The 16568-nt window shown below is 33.9% G+C and overlaps 2 protein-coding genes and 1 pseudogene across 2 annotated transcripts; all 3 read left to right on the top strand.

The window, feature by feature from the left end:
* The first annotated feature begins 2419 nt into the window (after positions 1-2419).
* On the top strand, positions 2420-3593 carry LOC117692604 (ras-like GTP-binding protein Rho1). The gene has a single exon (XM_034481032.2). The coding sequence runs from the start codon at positions 2566-2568 to the stop codon at positions 3145-3147; it is 582 nt and encodes a 193-aa protein (XP_034336923.2). The 5' UTR covers positions 2420-2565; the 3' UTR covers positions 3148-3593.
* A 3672-nt stretch (positions 3594-7265) lies between these two features.
* LOC117692603 (ras-like GTP-binding protein rhoA) lies at positions 7266-8396 on the top strand. Its single transcript, XM_034481031.2, has one exon. It carries the CDS (start codon positions 7345-7347, stop codon positions 7957-7959), a length of 615 nt encoding a protein of 204 aa, XP_034336922.2. The 5' UTR covers positions 7266-7344; the 3' UTR covers positions 7960-8396.
* A 5847-nt stretch (positions 8397-14243) lies between these two features.
* On the top strand, positions 14244-15563 carry LOC105321104 (ras-like GTP-binding protein Rho1; annotated as a pseudogene).
* The last annotated feature ends 1005 nt before the right edge of the window (positions 15564-16568 follow it).

The raw sequence follows: 16568 nt of genomic DNA, 5'->3' as shown, positions 1-16568 counted from the left end.
AGTAGAAATAAATATATTTTTAAAAGAAAACAATTGTAGGAAAGATGAAGTGGAATGGTTCAAGTATTTGTCCTTCTTATTAAATGCATAATAAACATTATCTATCCAGGAAGGGATTGAGACATATATGTTGAAACATTAACTGATTCAATAAGAAGCAAAGCTGACGTATTCACTTCCACTGACATAACTACAATAACTACGCCACGACCAAAATTATCACCTCATAATACTCAAAGAATGATTCCTTATTCCTTAAGTAATCACTGACAATATCTCAGGACTTCTTGGATATCTTTGCTTTCATAATAATAAAATGAATATTTTAAGAGAAATGAAAATAAATTGTTTTTGTTTATATGCCTGACTATGAAATACTCTCTGACTGGTAAAATTAGAGAAAATGTTATGTTCAGCAGTTATAACATTTATCTCAATTACACGTAGAGGTACATATAAAACTGTGTACAATCGAAACATCGGATTGAACAACTTTTAAAAACAAAGTTTTATAAGATTTTGATCCATTGAGAATTCTGTCTTTTAGTTTGGTTATTTTCATTTGCATTATTGATTTGTCCCCGCTCCGACCGAAAGTATCACCTCATAATATTCAAAGAATGATTCCTTAATACTTATATTATTTCCATTTTCATACTATGCGTTACTATTCGCGGCGAAGCCAATACCATTTTTCGATTATGCTATAAGATACGCCCATTTTGTGCCCCTCATCTGTTATGAATTCAAAATTCAAAATTGATTCGTAATTTTATCACAGACAAAGACAGTTAAAAATGTAAATATATCGCTATGACTAGTACACCATAACAAAATATGATTTATAAACTTCTCTTAGTCTTGGTGGTCCTGAATGAAGCAAAATTACATTATTGTTCTTCGGTACAATACATGGTTTGCTTAATGTTACTTGGAAGAGAAATATTTTAAGGAATAAATAATCATTCTTTGAGTACATGTATTATGAGATGATAATTTCGGTCAGGCGTGATTAAATCCAATAAAGCCCAAGGGCTTTATGATAGATATGATCACGCCACGACCGAAATTATCACTTCATAATACTCAAAGAATGATTCCTTATTACTTATATTTATATAATTTTCAGCCATTGTACGATTATAATACTTGAGTAAAAAAAAAACTAACCCCGTTTTCGCCCCAGTTAAACTTCTATTGATTCATTGGACTGTATAATACAAAATCGACACGTAGTGTTATCACATTAAAGGCCACTGAAAAACGTAAATATTCATTCTTAAAAAAATAATGATTGAGTTAAATCATATTTATCATAACGGTTTAAGTCACTTGTAGAATTATTAGAATAGCAAATTTGTCAAATTACGACGTCCAAATTCATGCTATACATATTAAAACAATTCTTATTATATGTTAGAAACTGGTAACCAACCAGTATGCATTCTCTAAACCACATTGTATTCGATTGTTTCATTTTTACAATATTTTAAATCGATAGAAAGAAAATTGTTGTTAGAATGTCCCCTTCAGTATCATAATCATCATATCTCTATCTCTCTTCCTTTCTCTCTCTCCCAAACTTGCGTATATACTTTGCTATGTGATGTCGCTGATAAGTTTTAAGGCATCTCTCTCTCTCTCTCTCTCTCTCTCTCTCTCTCTCTCTCAAAACGTCTGAATATCATTTAAAATGAAAGATATTAGAAACATCAAAATAATAGGAATGTACATCACTTATTTACATAATTATATTTTTTTTGCAAATATCGGATAATCGGCTTCAAAATTTACGACGGCAATGAAACATACAGGTAGTTATATTTTATGGTTCAAAAATTTATTTCAATTAATTTATTTTCACTTTTATATAGTCAAAATTGATATTAGTTTTGTTTAAATTCCGTTTCGTTTCGTTTCGATTTTTGGTTTCATTTCGATTGGTTTCGTTTCGTTTCGTTTCGTTCGATTTCGTTTCGTTTCGTTTCGCACTTTACAGGCGCCCCGACAAAGATTTTTAGGAAGTACCAGTTTTGTGTTTTAAATATTAACTAAAAAAAGAAAGAAACGTGCAATACATACGAGTTCACACTTAAGCGATTCATTCAAATTCAAATTGCCATAAACTCAATATATATAGGCCTACATGAATCTGCCACATGACAAGATAAATATTTCATGTTTTTGATTAAAATGAGAGCGGAAATTTGAACTGCTTTTCTCACTAGCAAGAACATTAAGTGGTGAGTAAATGTGAAGAAATAAGTAAATTTCATAATCAAATATGTCTATCATTTGCAGGTTGTTGTTTAAATACGAATACTCAAATAGATACTTATCCTTTAAATAGCACACCTTACATTACTACAGGTAAGGTGAATTCGTAGATAATAGTTACTAACCAATGAGGTGCCGTTTATATTTGGGATGCTAAAATTAGAACAGGATCAGAAGATATAAGGAATATAAAAAATGAAAGTCCGGCAGTGGTTAGCAATAACATAAACAAACTCTTAGATGTCATTGTGTTGTATACGCCCCAAGACCAAGTTTTAAGAAGTTGGAATGGCGACAGTGCGGAAGAAGTTAGTTATCGTGGGTGATGGGTCCACAGGTAAAACATGCCTTTTAATAGTGTTTAGCCGCGGCGATTTTCCCGAAGTCCACATACCTACGGTATTTGATACGTACGTAGCTGATATTGAGGTGGATAATAAACAGGTGGAACTGGCTCTGTGGGACACAGCGGGTCAGGAGGACTACGACAGACTACGCCCACTCTCCTACCCCGACACTGACGTCATCTTAATGTGCTACTCCATAGACAGCCCCGACAGTCTGGTCAACATCAGGGAAAAGTGGACCCCCGAGGTCAAACATTTCTGTCCCAATGTTCCCATCGTTCTAGTAGGCAATAAAAAAGACACACGCACTGATCCTGACGTAATCAAGGAATTGGAGCTCAGGAAGGAAGAGCCGGTGAATACCCAGGAGGGACAGGAGGTGGCGGAGCAGATCCGCGCCTTCTCCTTCGTGGAGTGTTCCGCCAAAACTCAGGACGGTGTCCGTAAGGTGTTCGAGACAGCCACCTGGGCGGCGCTACAGGTCCGGAAAAAACGGAAGCTGCGAAAGTGTAAACTTTTGTGATTTCATGTTGATGTGCACAGTTTTTTCCACATTTCTTTTATTTAAAACATTACGTCTGTGATAGAGGAAAGACGGATATGCGCGCGCGCGTGCGTCTGCCTGTGCGTGTGTGTACTTAGTCTAAAGGTCCTCGGATAAACTTACTGCATAATGCGATATTTTTATTTACATACATATCTTAGTTATTGCATGCTAAATTTCAGCGATATTACTGTTATGACTTCTATGAATTGAGGTCGTTATAATTTGAGGTTTTCCCTAAGATGGATAACCATGTTGCCAATGATGTTGAAAATACATGTGTTCATTCAGTTGTATAGTAATGGTGCAATGTGGCCTATCTAGATATATATATCAAATATATTATGTTTAGGTGATGTTTTATTTGTATGACAAAGAAATAAAATTATTGTGTCAATGAAAGTGAATGATATGTTGTTTGATTGGAAATAAACTGAAAAAAAATGAAATAGTTTTGCTGACTTTTTATTTATTTGCAAATAAATTACGTCATATCATTCGGAATGGAACAGTTTACGATTTTTTATAAACTGCTTCGCAAGTTATGAAGCGTTGACTGTCCCAACCCTATTTGTACTCGTATAAATTCGATAGCTAATGAATTCGTTAAATATAACTGGGTCTTGTAAACTTTTATTGGCCTTGCAACTCCACGGAAACGTAGGAAATATCGGTTTTCATTCCTGGGTAAGATTTTTGACATTGGGACATTATTTTATTTTAATACACATGAAAACTACAGAATACTGTACTATGTATGACTATTTACAAGTTACGTTCTATTAATTATGCATAAGCTTTGTCCAATTAGAGAAAGATCGATAAACAATGAGGCCGCAGATAGAAATCTGCTGTAATTCGATGATACTTGCAGACTTCAGGAGTTACTAGTTTTTATCGATAGATAACCATCATTTTGTTGCCCCACCCCAGCATACCCACAGAACCCATCTGTGATGAGATATATGATGATACAGCCAACCCTGATGACGACATTCAGGAGGAATTATCTACTCCGGTAGATCCCTGCCTGAAATCCCAGGACCCCGCAAACCGCTCCCATCGGTTCCCCCTACCTCCCCACCCTCCATCCCAAAGCCCCTCCCCAACATTCCAGCCCAGAGGTGCCAAAAGAAAGCAAGCCTGACGCGAGTTCTGAGCCCCAAATACCTCCTGATCAGGACTACGAGAACATGTTCCTGGGGAAATGGGACTGCAAGGCCGACAGAAGCAACGAGCTGGGCTTTAACAAGGGAGATAAGCTGTACATTATTAGTCGGGAGTTTGATGACAAGAGTTGGTGGGTGGCAGAACTCCATGGAAAATTTGGTCTGGTGCCCAAAAATTATCTTACACCCGCGTATGAATTGGCTAGATGAAGACTTTATCTGACTGAAACAGAACAGAATCTCTGTGAATGATTCCAAGTCAATATAGATGATACATTATTTCTTCATTCTAATAGCTAATGCAACTTTAAAAATTGACGTGCAATATATGAATTTTAAACTACCTGTATTTAGTTTTTACATTAAATTATTTTTTACCGGTTAATTTTGTTGTTGGGTTTTAATGCTATTAAAGATTTTTTAAAATGCGTTTCCAATTCCGATGTTTATTTGTTGTCCATGTGTTATTAACTGTACAGTCGAGTGCCAATCAAGTGTTGAGACAATTCTATTCTGTTGACAAACATTTTGGCATTTTCCACTTGGCTACAAATCGTTTACTACAGTATAATATAAGTGTACGGTATTTGCAAGGAGAGAGTACAAACGCAAGGAAGGGTAACGATCAATCCATCCTTGGCATGTAATTCACGATGACAAAGGAATAAATGGCTCCAAACAAAATATTGACACTACGTTAAAAACCAACTATTTCTGATTATCTGCAGCGATTTACATTATTATAGTTTGAAGAATCCTGTGTGGCTTTTTTACTGATTAAACACTGAACATAAATTTAATCAATTAAAAAGAGCTTTCTATGACCCCTTTTCCATCAACAGTTTCCGATGTCCAGTCTCGCATATTCCCACCAACCAAGTTGAGCGAGTTGTCCATTGGTTAGTAAGAGCTGCAATAACATCAGATATAAAAAAAAAATCGGAGAGGGCTACATTATTGCAGCTAGTTATTTATAGTAAGAGCTTAGAGCTTTAGCAATAGTGTAAACAGATTAAAATTCAAGACAAGTGAACATCTTTAAAATGTTTAACTGCAAGTAAAAATAAATATATTTTTAAATGAAAACAATTGTAGCAAAGGTGAAGTGGAATGGTTCAAGTATTTTTCCTTCTTATTAAATGCATTATAAACATTATCTATCCAGGAAGGGAGTAAGACATACCAGTATATGTTGAAACATTAACTGATTCAATAAGAAGCAAAGCTGAAGTATTCACTTCCACTGACATAACTACAATAACTACGTCACGACCAAAATTATCACCTCATAATACTCAAAAATTATTCCTTATCCCTTGATAAGTAATCACTGACAATATCTCAGGACTTCTTGGATATCTTTGCTTCCATAATAGAGTGGGTATTTTAAGAGAAATGAAAACAAATTGTTTTTGTTAATATGCCTCACTATGAAATACTCTCTGACTGGTAAAAATAGAGAAAATGTTATGTTCAGCAGTTAAAACATTGATCTCAGTTACACGTACAGGTGCATATAAAACTGTGTACAATCGAAACATCGGATAGAACAACTTTTAAAAACATCGTTTTATCCATTGAAAATTCTGTCTTTTAGTTTGGTTGTTTTCATTAGCATTATTGATTTGTCCACGCTCTGACCGAAACTATCACCTCATGATATTCAAAGAATGATTCTTTATTACTTATACTTATATTATTTCCATTTTCATACTATGCGTTACTATACGTGGCGAAGCCAATACCGTTTTTCTAGTATGTTTTAAGACACGCTCATTTTGTGTTGCTCATCTGTTATGAATCAAAATTCAAAATTGATTCGTAATTTTATCACAGACAAAGACAGTTAAAAATGTAAATATATCGCTATGACTAGTACACCCTGACAAAATATGATTTATTAACTTCTCTTAGGCTTGATGGTCCCGAATGAAGCAAAATTACATTATTGTTCTTCGGTACAATACATGGCTTGCTTAATATTCCTTGAAAGAGAAATATTTTAAGGAATAAATAATCATTCTTTGAGTATTTTGAGATGATAATTTCGGTCAGGCGTGATTAAATCCAATAAAGTCCAAGGGCTTTATGATAGATATGATCACGCCCGACCGAAATTATCACTTCATAATACTCAAAGAATGATTCCTTACTTATATATATATAATATTTTCAACCATTGTACGATTATTATACTTGAGTAAAAAAAAAACTAACCCCGTTTGCGCCCCAGTTAAACTTCAGAATCTATTGATTTATTGGAGTGTATAATACAAAATCGATACGTAGTGTTATCACATTTAAGGCCACTGAAAAACGTAAATATTCATTCTTAAAAAATAATGATTGAGTTAAATCATATTTATCATAAAGGTTTAAGTCACTTGTAGAATTATTAGAATAGCAAATTTGTACTAGCAAAAAAGGTAAATATGAAAAAAATGTTCTATTTATTAACAAAACTTAACCAGTAGTTTGAAAGGCACGACAAAGATTTTTAGGAAGTACAAGTTTTGTGTTTTAAAATATTAACTAAAAAGAGAAAGAAACGTGCAATACATACGAGTTCACACTTAAGCGATTCATTCAAATTCAAATTGCCATAAACTCGAGAAATATAGGCTTACATGAATCTGTTACGTGACATGATAAATATTTCATATTTTTTTTTATTAAAATGAGAGCGGAAATTTGAACTGCTTTTCTCACCAGCAAGAACATGAATTGATGAGCAAATGTGAAGAAATAAGTAAATAATCAAATATATATATATATATCATTTGCAGGTTGCTGTTTAAATAAGAATACTCAAATAGATACTTATCTTTTAATTAGCACACTTTACATTACTACAGGTCAGGTGAATTCGTAGATAATAGTTACTAACCAATGAGGCGCCGTTTATATTTGGGATGCTAAAATTAGATCAGGATCAGAAGATATAAGGGATAGTCCGGCAGTGGTTAGCAATTACATAAACAAACTCTTAGATGTCATATTGTGTTGTATGCGCCCCAAGACCAAGTTTAAAGAAGTTGAAATGGCGACAGTGCGGAAGAAGTTAGTTATCGTGGGTGATGGGTCCACCGGTAAAACATGTCTATTGATGGCATTCAGCCGCGGCGATTTTCCCGAAGTCTACATACCTACGATATTTGATACGTACGTAGCTGATATTGAGGTGGATAATAAACAGGTGGAACTGGCTCTGTGGGACACGGCGGGTCAGGAGGACTACGACAGACTACGCCCGCTCTCCTACCCCGACACTGACGTCATCTTAATGTGTTACTCCATAGACAATCCCGACAGCCTGGTCAACATCAGGGAAAAGTGGACCCCCGAGGTCAGACATTTCTGCCCCAGTGTCCCCATCGTTCTAGTGGGCAATAAAAAAGACACACGCACTGATCCTGAAGTGATCAAGGAATTGGAGCTCAAGAAGGAAGAGCCGGTGAATACCCAGGAGGGACAGACGTTGGCAGAGCAGATCCGCGCCTTCTCCTTCGTGGAGTGTTCCGCCAAAACTCAGGACGGTGTCCGTAAGGTGTTCGAGACAGCCACCCGGGCGGCGCTACAGGACCGGAAAAAACGGAACCTGCGAAAGTGTAAACTTTTGTGATTTCATGTTGATGTGCACAGTTTTTTCCACATTTCTTTTATTTAAAACATTACGTCTGTGATAGAGGAAAGACGGGTATGCGCGCGCGCGTGCGTCTGCATGTGCGTGTGTGTGCTTAGTCTAAAGGTCCTCGGATAAACTTACTGCATAATGCGATATTTTTGTTTACATACATATCTAAGTTATTGCATGCTAAATTTCAGCGATATTACTGTTATGACTTCTATTAATTGAGGTTGTTATAATTTGAGGTTTTCCCTTTGATGGATGATCATGTTACCAATGATGTTGAATATACATGTGTTCATTCAGTTGTATAGTAATGGTGCAATGATATATCAAATATATTATGTTTAAGTGATGTTTTATTTGTATGACAAATAAAGTAAATTATTGTGTCAATGAAAGTGAATGATATGTTTGTTTGGAAATAAACTGAAAAAAAAATGAAATAGTTTTGCTGACTTTTTATTTATTTGCAAATAAATTACGTCATATCATTCGGATTTGAACAGTTTACGATTTTTTATAAACTGCTTCGCGAGTTATAAAGCGTTTTAAAACTGTCCCAACCCAATTTGTACTCGTATAAATTCGATAGCTAATGAATTCGTTAAATATAACTGGGTCTTGTAAACTTTTATTGGCCTTGCAACTCCACGGAAACGTTGGAAATATCGGCTTTCATTCCTGGGTAAGATTTTTGACATTGGGATATTCTTTCATTTTAATACAGATAAAAACTATGGAATACTATATATGACTATTTAAAAGTTACGTTCTATTAATTATGCATAAGCTATGTCCAATAAGAGAAAGATCGATAAACAATGAGGCCGCAATAATCTGTAATTTGATGATACTTGCAGACTTCAGGACAGGTGTTACTAGTTTTTATCGATAGATTACCATAATTTTGTTGCCCCACTCCCAGCATACCGACAGAACCCATCTGTGATGAGATATATGATGATACAGCCAACCCTGATGACGACATTCAGGAGGAATGATATAGCCCAGTAGATTCCTGCCTGAAATCCCAGGATGCCGCAAACCGCTCCCATCGGTTCCCCCTACTCCCCCACCCTCCATCCCAAAGCCCCTCCCCAACATTCCACCCCCAGAGGTGCCAAAAGAGAGCAAGCCTGAATTAGTACGCGAGTTCTGAGCCTCAAATGCCTCCTGATCAGGACTACGAGGAAATGGGACTGCAAGGCCGACAGAAGCAACGAACTGGGCTTTAACAAGGGAGATAAGCTGTACATTATTAGTCGGGAGTTTGATGACAAGAGTTGGTGGGTGGCAGAACTCAATGGAAAATTTGGTCTGGTGCCCATAAATTATCTTACACCCGCGTATGAATTGGCTAGATGAAGACTGTAACTGACTGAAACAGAACAGAATCTTTATGAATGATTCCAAGTTAATATAGTTGACACATTATTTCTCCATTCTAATAGCTGATGCAACTTTAAAAATTGACGTGCAATATGTGATTTTTACACTACTCGTATTAAGTTTTACATTTCCTTGTACCGGTAAATTTTGTTGTTAGGTTTTATTGCTATTAAAAAGATTTTTAACAATTTGTTTCCAATTCCGATGTTTATTTATTATGCATGTGTTATCAACTGTACAGTCGAGTGTCAATCAAGTGTTGAGACAATTCTATTCTGTTGACAAACATTTTTGGCATTTTCCACTTGGCTACAAATCGTTTACCCCTGTATAATACATGTATACGTGTACGGTATTCGCCAGGAGAGGAAGGTAGCAATCAATCCATCCTTTGCCTGCAATTCGCGATGACATAGGAATAAATGGCTCCAAACAAAATATTGACATTACGTTAAAAACCAACTATTTCTTATTATCTGCAGCGATTTACATTATTATATTTTGAAGGACCCTGTGGTTTTTTTTATTGATTAAACACTGAACATAAATTAAATCAATTTAAATAGAGTTTGTTATGGCCCCTTTTCCATCATCAGTTTCCGATCCAGTCTCGCAGACCGGTATTCCTACTGTCCTTTTTGATATATTTCATTTTATCAAATAAAATATACAACATGACTAAAGTAGTCATGTTGTATATTTTATTTGATAAAATGAAATATATCAAAAAGGACACTACCAACAGTTTAGCGAGTTGGCCACTGATCAGTAAGAGCTCTCCGATACTAGTAAGCAAAGGTGAAGTGGAATGGTTCCAGTATTAATGCATCATAAACATTATCTATATAGGAAGGGATGAGGACATGTTATATGTTGAAACATAAACTGATAAGAAGTTTAAAAGTTGAACGACATAACAGTGGTATGACTATAGTAGGTGGGAGAATTGGAATTGCAATAATGCAAATGAAAGTAACCAACACAGAATTTTCATTAGACCAAAATCATTTAAAACTGAAGTTAGAAGATCAGCGACAAAGAAAACAATCATCATTCAACAAAACTGACAATTTATATTTTTGTCACTGCGGTTAACAATATGACCATAAAGTTTTATTTATTCAATGTATAAGAGATGTTTAATCAACCACAGTTTTATTTGCACCTCTATGTGTAATTGAGATAAATGTTTAACTGCTGAATATAACATTTTTCTCTAATTTTACCAGTCAAGGAATATTTCATAGTGAGACATAAAAAACAACTATTCATTTTCATTTCTCTTGATTTGATTTGAACATATTTTTATTGTACAAAAATACAATTGGGATTGGGCACAAGTTCCATAACTTAGACCGCCCTCTCCCAAAACAAAGATATAATACAATATATGTGTACACAACATAAATCAAAGTACTGAAGAACTGACGGGAGTTGATTTTTTCGATGTTTATTTATTTTAAAATCAATGATATGTTATTTTGCATGACAAGTACATGTAGTTTCTAGTTTGAATTACGCACATTTTTATAAAATGAATTTTTGGACTTTTTCGACAAGAATGTCGAGAAACCCCCATATGAATAATGTTAAATAATATTTAAAGATAAAATTAATTCAATCAAACTATGTATCAGTGATAGAAATATTTCTCAAAAAATTGTATGGATCCAAACAATATTGAACTCTAGTCTCGTTCAATCAAACGCTCGGCTGACACCGTAAATCTCCGACAAGGATTTACGGAGACAGCCGAGCGTCGAGTTGAACGAGACTATATTGAACTTTGGCGTAGGAATACATACGACTACAAAATATATTAAAATTGTTCGTAACATATAAAATCTTACTATTTTCAAGGTATTTATAAATAAGTTTCCTTGAAAAACAATGCTTTAGCACACATTACATCGAATTCATCAATTATTTTCAAGAACTAAGTCTTGTCAGCAGCAATGATTTGTGCTAAGGTCCAAACACTGTTTCACTTTCGGTTTGTCTGAGTAATTGCATAGGAGAGTTGATTAAAATCAACTCCCAATAAAGGTCAGTGGATAGAATGGACGTATACATATATATAATTGACATCTATATAATAAACAACTGTGTACTGGTAGTTCTATCTTACCACACGAACAGAGTGGACTGTTGATAATATTACATCGAAACAAATCATTATTTATAGTGCACAATTGTGACAAAGTTTGGTATGAATGATATTCAAAAATCTATCCCCATATGTAAAAAAAATTAGGTCTAGTTCTACATGTAAGTACATTTTCATTTTTGACAGAAACATGTATTTTTTCCCTTAAAAATGCGAACAGAGTCGCTTCCATGGACATCCGTTGAAAGCGCATTCCATTCATCAACAACAGTAGGAACAAACGAAGATTTATACAATTCCAAACGACATTTTGGTATAAAGTAATTATGTGCATTTCTGGTAGAATAGTTAGATACATTATCACGCTTATTTGGAAAAATATCCATTACATAACTGGGTAAAAGGTTTCGGTCAATTTTATACATTGTTTTTAGCCTGGATATTTTCCTTCTACTATTAAGCGTTTCCCACCCTGTTTCAAAGTAAAGAGATTCCCGAGATGCAAAAATAGGTAAACCTGTAACAATTCTTGCTGCAATCAATTGTATTTTTTCTAATTTGTCAGAATCATTAATAGAACATCCGCCCCATACATCAGATGCATATTCTAACTGAGGCCTTATAAATGAAGTATATAATAGTGACAGTGATTTTCTATTGAGTTTAAATTTAATTTTTTTCATTAATTCCAATTTCTTTTGAGCATTTGCTATAATAGAATTTATATAAGATGACCAGGAAAGGTCCTCAGAAAATATAACACCTAAGTGTTTATGGGTGGGTACGAATTCCAAATCGCATCCTTGAAATTTTAACGTAGGGGTTACTGTGTTGGGTTTATTACTAAAATAAACAGCCTTAGTTTTTGAAGGATTAAAATTTAAAAGCCATTTCTTAGACCAAGCCTCTAAAATTAAAAGATCCCGATTAAGATAAGATTCCATATCGTGTACATTGATTGCAGCATGTTGAAGGCTATTATCATCTGCAAAAAGTCTCCAAAATGTTAACATGTTATCTGCTATATCGTTTACATAAATAAGAAATAGCAATGGACCAAGGACAGAGCCTTGAGGCACTCCAGCATTAATAGACTTAATAGACGACAGCACTTCTCGATACATAGCCCTTTGCTTTCTATTTACAAGGTAACTATTAAACCATTTGAACAGATTTCCAGTAATACCATGAGTATGGAGTTTAAACAATAAACCTTTATGCCAAACGCGGTCAAATGCTTTTGACAAGTCGCAAAAAATCATACAACAAGATTGACCTTGATCAATTGCTCTTAAAATATGGTCGTACGTTTCTATTAGCTGATAAACAGTTGAGCGACCCGGTAAAAATCCAGCTAGATACTTTAAAATAAAAAAGATTATTATCATGAAAAAAGTTGTATACATGTCTAAAAATAATTCATTCCATTATCTTAGAAACACAACTTAATAAGGAAACAGGTCTATAATTCGACATCTGTGATGAGTCGCCTTTCTTATATAAAGGTAAAACATTGGATATTTTCCAAGAGTTTCTTAAAGAACGATTAAATAATGTACATAGAGGCTTTGCTATTGTACATACATAGTATTTTAAAGCATTTTATGACTTATGTTTCATTTCTCTTAGAAAATTCATTCTTTTATGGAAGCAAAGATATCCAAGAAGCCCTGAGATATTGTCAGTAATTACATATGAATAATAAATTATAGTGGATGAAATTTTTTGAGATTTTCCTGCTCAAAACCTTGCCCAAATTTTAGGCGTAATGTTTGTTTTGAGGCACAATATTACAGAGCGATGTATTGTAGACTGATATATAATAAGCATTAAGCAAAGACTAACCCATTGAGCTACTCCCATACCGCTTAAAATTGGCAAAATTAATATCCCCCCAAAAAGAAGTAATAAAAAAATCAAACCTACGTACATGTATATGTAAACTATAGGGTAGTCCAGCCACAACAGTTAGATAAGATAATTAGGAAGACTTTGTCCTTACACAATTAAATCACATCATGAAAAGTTGCTGCCGCTCTCTTTAAAATAAAACTTGTACTAAAATGTAATGCATATTTTCCATTAAAAAGAAAAAAGAACTCTTATGAATAAAGTTGGTTCAAAGTATCTGGCCATTCCCTCCCAAAGCATCCTGGCATATATTACTATTAACAATTAAAAATGTTGTGCATTTTCTAAGCAATCACCCTGCACTACAAATAATTCGACATTTACCTTAATGTATTTAGTAACAAATATTATTTCTAAGCGCCCGACCTCCTTCGAAAAAAAATCAATTAAAGATGACAACTGAGAGACAATTGAACTTTTCTTGCGATTTTCTTTTTATTCATCTATAAACTATCTCCTCTATCTACCCTGTTACTGTTTAATTTTTAAAAAAATGGAGGACTAACCTACATCATTATATCGCTGTGACCCACACCTTACACGCATGCATATCTTACAGGAAAGCATTCTTTTGTTTGAGGTCCGAATTCTGAGATTCCGAAAATGTTTACTAGGCTGTCAGTAAATACATGTTTACTTTGTGGTTGGGGGGGGGGGGTGTTTGGTTTATTTTTCTTCTCTACCCTAACTGAAGGCAATACAGTATCTGATTTGCAATATTCCTGTTGAATTTTTTTTATTGTGAAAATGCAATTACCTATACTAAAATGATTAACAACATGTGATTTATAAACTTCTCTTAGTCATGTTTAATGCATCTTCGCTAGCCAAGGGTTTTCGGTCCACTTTGCTCCCCATGGGGAGGCACTGTACTCGAGAACTTGTGCCTCAACTTGTTAAAAGCACCGAATGTTTTACCAAAGATCACACATGTGTTTTCTTTTAAAGTTTATATTTACAAGCACTGCGATTGGGTCAGCTACTCGCAGCTGCAGCCAATCATAAAACGGAGCTTGTCACCGAGTTTTCATAATGAAATCCGCCATAAGGGTTTATGGGGAGCAAAGTGGACCGAAAACCCTTGGCTAGCGAAGATGTGGCTAGCGAAGATGGCCTTTTATTGGTGTTTAGCAGCGGCAAATTTCCCGAAGTACCTGCGTTAACGTTATTTCATTATCATCAAGTAACAGATATTGAGGTGGATAATAAACTGGTGAAACTGTATCTGTGGGACACAGGCACAGCGGGTCAGGAGTACTACGAGAGACTATGTCCCCTCGGCTACTCCGACACTGACGTCTTTTTAATGTGCTACTCGATCAATAGACAATCCCGACAGCCTGGTCAACATCAGGGAAAAGTGGAGCCCCGAGGTCAAACATTTCTGCCCCAGTGTCCCCATCGTTCTAGCAGGCAATAAAAAAGACACACGCACTGATCCTGAAGTGATCAAGGAATTGGAGCTCAAGAAGGAAGAGCCAGTGCAAACCCAAGAGGGACAGACGGTGGCGGAGCAGATCCGCGCCGTCTCCTTCGTGGAGTGTTCCGCCAAAACTTAGGACGGTGTCCGTAAGGTGTTCGAGACAGCCACCCGGGCGGCGCTACAGGTCCGGAAAAAACGGAAGCTGCGAAAGTGTAAACTTTTGTGATTTCATGTTGATGTGCATATTTTTGTCTATTTTTAAAAAAAAGAAATAAACATTAAAATAGCATTTTAATGCGAAAAAATCAGTAAGAAATGTGAATTTTATATTCAGTGACAATTCAATGAGATGGTGGTCGCCAGGACTCAATGGTTTGGTCGGTGCCCAAAAATTATGTTACACCCGCGTATGAATAGGCAGGATGAAGACTGTAGCTGACTGAAACAGAACTGACTCCAAATCAATATCAAAAGATACATTATTTCTTATCTATTCTAATATTCATGCAACTTTACAAAATGTGTGCAATATGTGATTATTGAACTACTGTGATTGTTTGTTCTTAGGTTTTATGGATATTCAGATGTTTATTTATTACACATAATTAAAACATAGGTAATCATAGATTACTAAGCTCACCGAGACGGAGCATCACCCTTATGAGACATCACCTTCATAAGACCACCTTTATCATTTTATATGAAAATCATACTTTATGATCTTGGATATTCATGGATTCTGTTTTGACAAAATATCGTATATCATCTGATATTTTTTTTTATGATAATCATATGTTCATATTTTAATCAATTCAATGATATAAAATTAAATATTGCATCATGTCATATTTATAATATATATCATATAATACAATAAAATACCATAATAAACAATAATGAGATATGATATTGTAACGTATGATATGACATTGTATTGTGTTATACCTTATTGTATTTGATCACATAATACAATATCATAAAATATAATACAATATAGTATTATATTACAATATCATATAACATAATACATCATAACATTGACACATGATATTATATTGTATAATATAGTATGATATTGTATTGAATGACACTGAAACATATTTGATACATTATATGAGATTATAATATCATATAATACAATATAATTTGATTCCAACATTGTATCTTATCAAATGATACAATATTATGTGATAAAGTAAAATATTATAAAATACATTATTATATCATACATATTTTATCATATGACACAATAATATATATTACAATATCATATAATACAATTTCATGTGATATGATAATATATCATATAAACCAATATCATATCATACAATATTGTATGATACAATATTATATAATATTACAATATCATATAATACAATTTCATGTGATATAATTCTATATTACTGAAACCAATATCATATTATACAATATTGTATGATACAATATTATAGAATATACAATATTGTATCATAGGATACAATATAATATTTTGCAATATCTTATGTAATTGTATCATGTGATAAAATAATAAATTAAAAATACAATATAATATTATACAATATTGTATCATAATATACAATACTATACATAACAATATCATGATACAATATCATATCATAAAATATCAAAAAAATTGATACAATATCATATCGTATCGTATAACTTTTTATAATATAACATATGATATCATATGAATCATGTTATATCATTTATCAACAAACACATCTATCTATCGAGCTGGTTTGAGTGAGGTAGAAAATTTCTTTAGCA

Source organism: Magallana gigas, chromosome 3 (assembly GCF_963853765.1).
Source record: "Magallana gigas chromosome 3, xbMagGiga1.1, whole genome shotgun sequence".
Classification (NCBI taxonomy): domain Eukaryota; kingdom Metazoa; phylum Mollusca; class Bivalvia; order Ostreida; family Ostreidae; genus Magallana; species Magallana gigas.
Note: the sequence above shows the minus strand (reverse complement) of the source record. Positions and strands in the feature narration are given on the sequence as shown.

Bases quoted from the DNA above. Each gene is read 5' to 3' on its own strand.
- LOC117692604 (XM_034481032.2), top strand. From the start codon at position 2,566: ATGGCGACAGTGCGGAAGAAGTTAGTTATCGTGGGTGATGGGTCCACA.
- LOC117692603 (XM_034481031.2), top strand. From the start codon at position 7,345: ATGCGCCCCAAGACCAAGTTTAAAGAAGTTGAAATGGCGACAGTGCGG.